Below are 10,096 nucleotides of genomic sequence, written 5' to 3'. Positions count from 1 at the left end.
AACCAGGAAAAAATGGAATTGACATAATTATAAGGTTTTTCTAAATTTACAAAGAGCTTGCTTGCAATTACACATATTTCAAAATGTTTGGATGAAAAAAGCCTATACATGAAGGCCTAAGGATATGATTTTACCAAAAGCAGGAAAATTCCAAAGAAAAAACCAACTAAAAAGTTTAGACCTATGGATAGTCAAGTAAATACAACCATATCAATCTATAGAGCCTTGTGATAAGCTACCTAGCATTGTGCTTTCAAATCCTTTCTGCATGTGAATAACAAATAAATAAATCTTTTCAACTGAGTATATGACTATGAACATGCTAAATTTGGGTTCTAGTTTTTTTAGCATACTTACAGTTAGGATATCATAATAATAGATATGTATACATAAAAAAACAATAAACAACGCCAAAAGCACTAACTTCACGGAGCGGCTGACTTAAGCAAGATTTGACATCAGTTGAAGCTGTCGTATCTCGAAAGATGAGTAATCTTCAATGTTTACACCTTGTCAAGATAGTCCCTCCGGGAGCCTAGAATTGCTTCCTTTTTTTTAAAAAAAAAAAAAGAAAATCCATGAACACAACATACTTTTATGGATAATGTTCCATGAACACTACATACTAAGAAGAGGTTTTAAGTCTATCATGCAAAAGCAATATAGCATGTCTTTGAGATACGTTGGCCTCAAGACAATTAAGACAACCACTATATTAGCAGGAAAAAGAATTGTAATGGGAATTTTTACTAATAACCATATCGGTTTTTAAGCGGTTAGCAAACTGTGGTGGCTTCACTATATGGATCAAATCCATCTTACTTTTGAAGAAAAAAAGTATATATCTGATTACATTAATAAATAATAAGCCTTTAGAGCACTTTCGAAGTGACTTCATGCTTAGAAATACATAATAGACTTAAGCATGTTTATGTTTAAGAGGAAAAAATATCTTAAATGACTCCCGACTTACATTTGTAAGCTCAAAGTATGGCCTCAAAGCCTTCTTCATTCCTTTCTGCATGAACAGTCCTCTCGGGAATTTCCCCCAATTTGTAGCGAACTATCACAGCCCATTTGTTGCCTTTGGACTCGAAGCAAAGTCTTGAGCAGTGCTTTTGAAGCTGCTTGCAAAAGACTTTCTTTTGCATCTGTGTGCTCTAACTGAATGGTGTGAATCTTGTCCGACCGAGCAGTACCGCAGAGCTGCAAAAAGGAAAGTTGGGTGGGGGTATTAACACACTCCACATAAAAGAAAAGAATTATCACAAGACACATAAATGCTATAACACTACCAATTCAACAATAACGGTAATGAAAATAAGAATCTCAACAAAAATGAAATCCTATACATGGTTCACCACGATTTGGCCACAACAAAAATCGACCATATCGGTTTGCGGTATCCTTCAACTCACAAACTTCATTTTCATTATATTTCTAACAAACAGATTAAGTAGCGCTCCACGAAACAAAAAGTTAATATCAGACAACTTGTAACACAACTACCATATTGCATGACCACCATCTTAGGAATCTCAAAAGTAATATACGGGTTGAGGAAATAGAAATTACCTGCTGATTTGAGTGTGCTTCGAAACGTGGTGCCTTTGACCTAAGCTTTTCTGCCTGATCATATAGATTGTAATGAGGGTAATTGTGAAGTAGCAGGTTCAGAAGTGTTTCCTGCATCACCACCAAAAGCTTAGTGATATACTCTAAGGTGCTTCACCAAAATAGTAGCTATTACTAATACACATACGACTAACTCATCATGGCGCAATGTAGCAATCCGATGCAAAGGCGGGGAAGGTTTCTGGTGAGAAAAATATTGATTTTAAATTCAAACCAAATTCAAAGGTTAGCAAGCAAAAGCAGCTGGTAGTCTAATAGAGAAATGGCTGGAACACCTACCATACGTTGTACTGACTGGTAACAAATTGCCTTCACCTTCCACATTGTTACTGACAAATCCAACACATTTTAAGTCATAAATTTAATAGAAGCATCGACAATGGGTATTAAAATGCATCATAATTCAGTGTAGCACATACTATACATTATATACATATCAATAAGCTGGAGGTTCGCTAGGAAATAACTGAGCCAGAAAGTTGTACATGTAAATTTAAAAAATGGTCTTAGACTATAGAAGCTTCATAAAAGAGAGATGGGGAAGTTGCCAAAAGACTGCAAAAGTGCAAATCTACTTGAAAGTTTGGCATACCTTATTCAACACACTACGAGTCCACTACAAACCCCATCCAACCTCTGCAATGCATAAAATCATTCAGGATAAGGCAGTACTTATTATTAAAGAGCCTAGCGTCCTAGCCCATAGGACCCAAACATCTAGCGCCAATGCTATCTATTCATTCTATTGGCAGCAGATAACATGGATATAGGCATTGTACACTTTCAATACAGTCAGATTTTAGATTCCCAATTTGGACTGCGGGAATCTTGTTTTCCTGAGACTGCTCATTTTCGTTTTACTTCAAACGCGAGTCAAAGTTACCACAGAAATCATGAGAACATAATGACAACCGTGCTCGAGTAGGAGTATATAATGAGGTCGATGCTCTACTAAATCAGTCAATCAGAAAATATCTTCGATTGGAAAAACACATTTACGCTGAACACGCAAGTCGGCTGGGGAGTCAATTACAATTCTCTTTTCACTAAACCTATTTGAATGTCCATATCTCAGATATTTGTGCCACCGCCTAAGACTCTGCAGCCAACATTAAAACTTATCCATAAAGAATTCTTTAACTCTACGGGCATTCAACTACATTATAATTTGTATAAGGCTCGGTTTTCAAGATATATAGTTCCTTTGGGTGTGAAATAAGGCTATGAAAATCATCTTTAAAAAGACCAACTACAACAGTAAAATCAAAGAGATGCACGGGAAACTACAATTAAACTCATCCGGATAGTTACAAGAATTTCGGAAGTATATCTGCATACATGGCGGGCGTACCTATTATTGCCCAACCGCCGTGTCAACATCGCGATTACGTGGCGGCCTCCACTTACGATTGAACTTATCAAAGCTCCTTGTTCCCACTACATTTTGTTTATCCAGCTTCTCATCAATGAGGTTTAGCACCTCTTGCAATCCGATCCCCATAATAGCGAGAGGTTTCCGGGCGGTTTAACATCTTGACAAAGTAAATCAGCATCCAACACATTATCGTCGGAGAACTTCGCCTTGTGTGTTATTATCAGTCTTCAAGCCCTCGGAGGAATCATTCTCTTGATCATCCACAGCCTTCCAGTCTTCCAAGGAATCTTGTTGGTCATCTGACTTTCCGGTCATCGAAGGAATCATTTTTCGTTCATCTACATTTCTCGACACTCTCCTAGTGTCAGTTCACTCACCGAATTATCCTCATCAACAATCTCTTCGGACAATGTACCGATTCGTACCATTATTATCGGTGAGGTGAGACCATACTCATCAAAGCATCACTTTCGAGCACGTTCTCCTCGAAGATCTATCCGAGTAAATTTGAGACCGGTTAATACTTAATACTTCATCGATGCGACATCAATGCATTTGAATCGAAGTATATTAAGTTACCAACTTTGTAAAATAAAAAAGGTTGAATGAAAAGCCCAAGAATGAACAATAGGTCAAGAGACTACATTAATAATTTTCTCTTTCATTTTTTCTCAAGTTCCTAAAGTTATTGACTAAACCATATATGACTTCGATAAGCATCCAACAATTTGCTTGTATTTTAGCTGAAAGAATATAGCTCAATTAGTCTGTCAGTATCCACAACAAAAACAAATAAAGATCCGTCAAGTTAATACCTACCAACTCCAAAAAAAAATCCGCATAACCTCAAGAGGGATTCTCATAAATAATAATTAAAAAAAAAAAATCAGAAGATTGAAAGAATAAATCAACAAACATGAAGAATGATCGGACAAACCGACAAACCTTCGATGGACTTCAATTATGAGATTGAACCAATCTTTAGTTGAAGTTTGGAAAATAACCGATCAGAGTGCTAATAAATATTTTGATTTTTTTAAGATAAAGAAAAGCTTCATATAGGTCTTCTCTGCGAATCAGGAATGGAACAAAAAAATAAAGAGAAGATAGAGAGAGAGGATTGGATAATCTAGATCGAATTTGGTATAGGTCTTAATCTAGAATATTGGGGGTGTTCGTGGTTTGTTCTTGATTGAGAAGGAGATAAGAAAGAGAGTTTGGGTTTCGTACTCTCTCTGGTCTTTTCATTTTTTTCTTTAACCGCCTAATTAACTGTCATTTAATAAGCAATTAGTTGCATTTATAGTGGCGTACAACTCAAAATGAGGCGTGGATTTGGTTTTTTAATTTATATGTAAAATGACCGATTCCTTTTATTTGAAGTGTTAAGTAATACTTTAATTTAAGGACAATATCGGTACTGAAAATTTATAAAGACATAAAAAGACAAAGTAGTCCTCATTAATAAATATGTAAGCATCTAATTTTATTATTCATCAAGGGTATTACGCGTCAGAAAAAGACCCGGATGAATTTAAGATGCCACGATCATTATAGGCTATACTAGTAGTAGAGATATGTGCAAGCTTAAGCACTTGAAATCATTTCTTTTCTTTTCTCTATTAAATATTAGAGATCTATTTTGAGGTTCTGTTTGGCAGTAACAAGTTAAGCCGTACTAGGTGGTACTTAGCCATATTTGGAGTATCCAATTCTTGTGGTTCATGTCCTAGAGAAGATCAATAACATAAGGTGTTTGGTTATTGCCTACTCTTCCTCAAAACTTATTGCACCCCAAGTCAGAAACGCATAAAAAAATCATGAAAAACTTCAAATAGAAAACCTAATACAATGCAATCTTAAAACAGATTGTTAATCAAACTCCCAAATTAATATACCAAAACAACTCATATATATTTATATTTTCTTGAAAAGAAATTTACAAAGAAAGATTATATAAATTTCTTTGGTAGCAACAATTCAGAAATCACCAAAATCAAGTGGGTTTAATCTTGTATCTTCAAATTTGGAGAAATCAATAGATGATGTGAGTAGGCCGGGAGATGTTCAAATTTGAGAAAATGGAGATTTTGTGCGATGAAAATGGTGGGCTTTGCTTTGAGGTATTGCACTTTTCTTTTTTGTTTCAAGTAAGATAAGCAAGGTGTGGAGAGAAGATTGTGGGAAGGAAGAAATAAAATTGTTGAAGTGGTGAAGAAGAAGAGAGGAGGTAGTGTTTTCTCGTTTTTTTTTTGTCGGTCTTTTCTTATTTACTAAGATGTAGATCGGAATCCAACCTTTTCAAAAGGATACTATTATTCACACTTTTGTGGTTGGCCCAACCAACTAGTAGCATACGGTCTACAGGCTTGGGCTCAAAATATAGGAACCAAACATAAAAATCGGGATAGTGCACCCTAAATCATGAATGGGTTGGGCAATACAGGCTGCCAAACTGGGCCTGATTGTTTGTTCAGCAACTCATCATGAAATATAAAAAAGATACCTACACCTTAAGTAAAAAATAAAATAAAATTGAAATAAATTATCTAACAAAAGCGTCACCTCTAATTCAAGCTACAGTATAACTGAGTCATCTCTTCTTTTGAAAACCGAGTTTCACTATTACCGACCGATTTTAACCTATTTTCAGTTATAGTCATCAACGAAACTTCAATACCACCTTTTTGAATAGTAGATTCAATTCTAGAATCATCGAAAGATATATCTGAATAGGCCAAGATTGAATTTTTCCAGCTCTCTATGTTGCGTTGCGAAGTCTGTATTTGGGAGGGTGATTAAAAGGAGTTTCTAAACTATCTTCAATATCACGATGTCAATTCTGCTACTCCATCAACACAGGAACCAATTTTCTGTTTTTTTGGTTTGATTATAGATTGACTTTCTTGAGTTTTAATTGCTGCTAATAGTCCATGGGGTTTATGTTATTGTGTTTTGTATTTGGCTTTAACTGTTTGAAAATTGGATGGAGCCATGGAGGTTTTGTAATTTCTCACTTGTGGGATGACACTATGGCACTGTAATTATTGTAGTTGATTCAAGCTAGTTTGAGATCCTATGAGTTTCTTGACGATTAATTACTGCTGATCTTTTGGTGAAGTAGTGGAATCAAGTGTATGTTTTATACTTCTTAGTTACCAAGATAACTCAAGCTCTACAAACAAAGGGGAATCAAGGAGGAGGATAACAACATCAAAACATTACAGAAAAAAGGAGTAGCACCATCCCCCTCAATGTTAAAACTTATGGCTATGAACTGTAGAGGAATTGGAGCTGCATCGACTGTTAAGATTATAGAGGACTTGGTCCGTGATCATGATCCAGATATCATTTGTTTTTCAGAAAAACAAAAGCAAGTTGCAAGAGAATGGAAGGAGTTTGAAAACGTTTAAAGTACAGTGGAAAATGTATTGTTCCAGCTGAAGGCAGAAAAGGAGGTCTCACAGTCTTCTGGAAGGAAAATTACTTAGTTGATATCATGGGAGCTACTACCAACCACATTACGGGTAAAGTTTCTAATCTTGGTATATCAAATGATTGGTACTTTACTTTCATATATGGAGAACCCTCTTCTTGCAATAGGAAGAGGGTCTGGGATGAACTGAGAGACCTCTCTCTTTATATCCCAACACCCTGGATGATTTTTGGGGATTTCAATGCATTATTATCTTTAGATGAAAAAATTGGTGGCCATAGTGTCCTTAACAGAAGCATGTTTGATTTTAATGATTTTATTAATGATATTGGTTTGATAGACCTAGGTTTTAGGGGACCTAAATTCACCTGGTGCAATAACCGATCCTATGGTAATCATATTTTAGAAAGACTAGACAGAGCCCTTGCTACTCCTAGTTGTGTAGAATTTTTCCCTGAAGCAAAAGTTTTTCATATCCCTAATGTCTCTTATGATCACTTAGCTCTAGGCATTTCTCTTAATAATTATGAACCATTACCAAAGAAACCATTCAGGTTTTATGAAATGTGGTTACGAGATAATACATGCAAGGATGTGATTAAAGAAGGTTGGGATTCAGTGGAGGATGATCTTACCATGGGGATAGTAGGAAAAAAAAATAGGAAGCCACAAGGGAGAAGTTAAAAGTTTGGAACAAGAGACAGTTTGGAAATATTTTTTGTGAAATAATAAATGTGAAGAAGAAGTTTGAGAGTTTGATGAAACAAGAGATGAATGAGAGGAATTATAAAATAATAAAAGAGCTAAAGGAGAAATTGGTAGAGCTTTTTGAAAGAGAAGCTAGCATATAGAGGCAGAGATCTGGTCAAGTATGGGTGAGAGATTATGCAAGAAATACCAAGTTTTTTTTTATTTTTTTTTTTATTTTTATATATATCTACCATTTATAGGAGAAGAAAAAACAGGATTAAGAAACTTAGAGAGGATGATGGCTCATGGAAAAAAGGAAGAGAAAAAGTGGGTAAAACCATAAACAATTTGTTTACAAAGCTCTTTGAAACACAATACCCTCAAACTGATAATTCTATCCTAGATCTTTTCCAGCCTATTATAACCAACAGGAAAAATGATTTGTTAGGAGTTTGTCCCTCTGATGAAGAGATATGGAGAATCATAAAAAAATTGCATCCCTTGAAAGCCCCTGAACCTGACGGCTTTCAAGGGATTTTTTATCAAAGATGTTGGGATATAGTGGGCATCACTATTATCAAAACAGTGAAGGATTTTTTCTTATACAACACACTTCCACTAGATTTAAATGAAACTTTCATTACCTTGATCCCAAAGATACCTAATCCAGATCACATATCCAAATTCAGGCTAATCAGTTTGTGCAATTCACATACAAAATCATCTAAAAAATTCTAGCTAATAGACTAAAAACCCACCTACACAAAATTGTCTCACCCTTTCAGGGAGCTTTTGTAAAGGGGAGATTTATTGGTGACAACATAGGCTTAGCAAGTGAACTGTTTCACAATATGAAAAAGATGAAAAAGAAAAAACAATGATGGTTAGCCCTAAAGTTGGATATGAATAAGGCGTTTGATAGAGTTGAATGATGTTTTATGTATCAGATTTTTGAAAAAATGGGATTTAGCTAGCAGGAAGTGGATAGCTATGATTAAAGTTTGTTTGGAATCAATATCCTTCCGAGTTCTTTTAAATGGCTCCCCTTTGAGTCATTTGTTTCCACAACGAGGTCTAAGACAAGGAGACCCCCTGTAGAGCTGCCTCTTCATTCTGGTCACAGAAGCTCTCTCTAAAATCTTCAAGCAAGCTGAGGATGAGAAAATGATTAGTGGCATAAAAGTGAGAAGAGGATCACCCCCTATCAGTCATCTGCTATATGCAGATGATCTGATCATGTTTTGCAAGGCAAATTTGAATGAAATAAACAGTATCAAGGATATCTTATAGAAGTACTGCAATGCATCTGGTCAAGAGGTCAGCTGGGAGAAGTCTAGTGTTTTTTTCAATAGGAATGTGTATAACACACATCAGAAAATGATTCTTAGGAGATGGAAGGTAAGGAGTTCACAGAAAAGGAGAAATACTTGGGAGTACCAATCATATTGGGAAAGAAGAAGGGAGAGGACTTCGAGTATCTTTTAGAAAGTTTACAGAGGAAAGTCAGTGGTTGGAAAGCTAAAATCCTTTCACATGCTAGCAGAACCACCTTAGTCAAATCAGTAGGGCAAGCAGTGCATATCTATTCTATGCCATGGGAGTTTATGCATTACCTAGCAGAATCAATGAAAGGATAGATAGACTCAATCAGGATTTTTGGTGGAATGGAACCACAAATTCTACTACTTGGCACACTATGAGTTGGGAGAAACTATGCAAATCAAAGGCAAATGGTGGTTTGGGTTTTAGGAAAGCCAAAGAAATGAATTTGGCCATGTTGGTTAAACACACTTGGAGACTTATTACAGATGAGAATTCAATATGGTCTAGAACTTTTAATAGTATTTATAAGTAGGATTATTGCTTTAATAACCAAGATGGTAAGAAGAAAAAACCACAATCTTTTTTCTGGAAAGGTGTGATGTTAAGTATGAAAGCAATAAAGAAAAGATTCATGTGGTTACTTGATAATGGCTCTAGAATTAAAACTTTTTTTGAAGCTTGGTTATCTTTTCTTGATAAACCTCTTATTTTAGAAAACAACCTAAACCCAGAAAGAGTCAACCTGAACCTCACACGTAGAGTATCTGACCTATCTAGGGATAATGAGGAGGAATGTGACATTACTAGGTTAGGAGAATTGTTTCCTAACCTTATCTATGATTGTATTAAAACCTTAACTATCAAACCAAATGTCATTGATAAAATCATTTGGTGGAAAGATAAGAAGGGAGTTCTTACAGTCAAGTCTGCTTACAAGTTACTTGCCAAAGATTATGAGGAGGGTGAGAGCTCTAGAATGAATAAAAAGAGTATAAGGAGGATCTGGAAAATAAAAATTGATGTAGCCACTCAACTTTTTACATGGAAAGCTTACATGGGAGGTCTACCCACTGGAGCAGTATTGATGCAGAAGAAGTTTAAGGGTGATGCAAGTTGTGTTTTCTGTGAAAGACACGTTGAAACTGATTATCACCTTTTCTTTGGTTGTGATTGGAGTAGAACACTATGGTATGGATCAAACATAAGTTTGAGGGCAGATGCAAAAGAAGAAAATGATATCAGATGTTGGCTTGATGATTTCATTAGTTGGGAGAGAGACAAGGATTTACATGCTTCTAATACCTATGGTTTATGTATGATGCATGAAATCTGGAAAGCAAGAAACAAACTCAAGTTTGAAAGAAAGAGGAGCAGTTTTCAGGAGCTCTACACAATTGTGAATCAAACAATCAAGAGATTCACAGAAGCATATACTGTAGAGATCAATCCATCCCCTAATGGCCAGGATCTTAGTCATGTCATAAACAATACTTTAGATTTAGCTTGAGCCATAGGGAGTTATACAGTAACAAGAACCTCATCTCTTTTGATGGTGCTTTTAACAGATGTGAGAATACGGGGGCGTCGGCCACAATATGCAGAAGTCCAGATGGTAAATTACTTGGAGCAGCATACAT

General features: G+C 35.6%; 2 protein-coding genes and 1 long non-coding RNA gene across 3 annotated transcripts; 2 read left to right on the top strand and 1 right to left on the bottom strand.

The window, feature by feature from the left end:
- LOC147516593 (uncharacterized) lies at positions 1-1,028 on the bottom strand. The gene is made up of 2 exons (XR_015213703.1): positions 974-1,028; positions 1-548 (listed from the first exon to the last, which is right to left on the bottom strand). It is a non-coding gene; the product is annotated as an uncharacterized LOC147516593 (long non-coding RNA).
- Positions 1,029-6,509: 5,481 nt separating this feature from the next.
- LOC147516592 (uncharacterized) lies at positions 6,510-7,130 on the top strand. The gene has a single exon (XM_086593328.1). It carries the CDS (start codon positions 6,510-6,512, stop codon positions 7,128-7,130), a length of 621 nt encoding a protein of 206 aa, XP_086449454.1.
- A 1,936-nt stretch (positions 7,131-9,066) lies between these two features.
- Positions 9,067-9,966, top strand: LOC147516591 (uncharacterized). Its single transcript, XM_086593326.1, has one exon. The coding sequence runs from the start codon at positions 9,067-9,069 to the stop codon at positions 9,964-9,966; it is 900 nt and encodes a 299-aa protein (XP_086449452.1).
- The last annotated feature ends 130 nt before the right edge of the window (positions 9,967-10,096 follow it).

Source organism: Coptis chinensis, chromosome 2 (genome assembly GCF_015680905.1).
Source record: "Coptis chinensis isolate HL-2020 chromosome 2, ASM1568090v1, whole genome shotgun sequence".
Classification (NCBI taxonomy): domain Eukaryota; kingdom Viridiplantae; phylum Streptophyta; class Magnoliopsida; order Ranunculales; family Ranunculaceae; genus Coptis; species Coptis chinensis.
Note: the sequence above shows the minus strand (reverse complement) of the source record. Positions and strands in the feature narration are given on the sequence as shown.

Excerpts from the sequence above, each read along its gene's own strand:
- LOC147516592 (XM_086593328.1), top strand. The coding sequence starts at position 6,510 with ATGGGAGCTACTACCAACCACATTACGGGTAAAGTTTCTAATCTTGGT.
- LOC147516591 (XM_086593326.1), top strand. The coding sequence starts at position 9,067 with ATGAAAGCAATAAAGAAAAGATTCATGTGGTTACTTGATAATGGCTCT.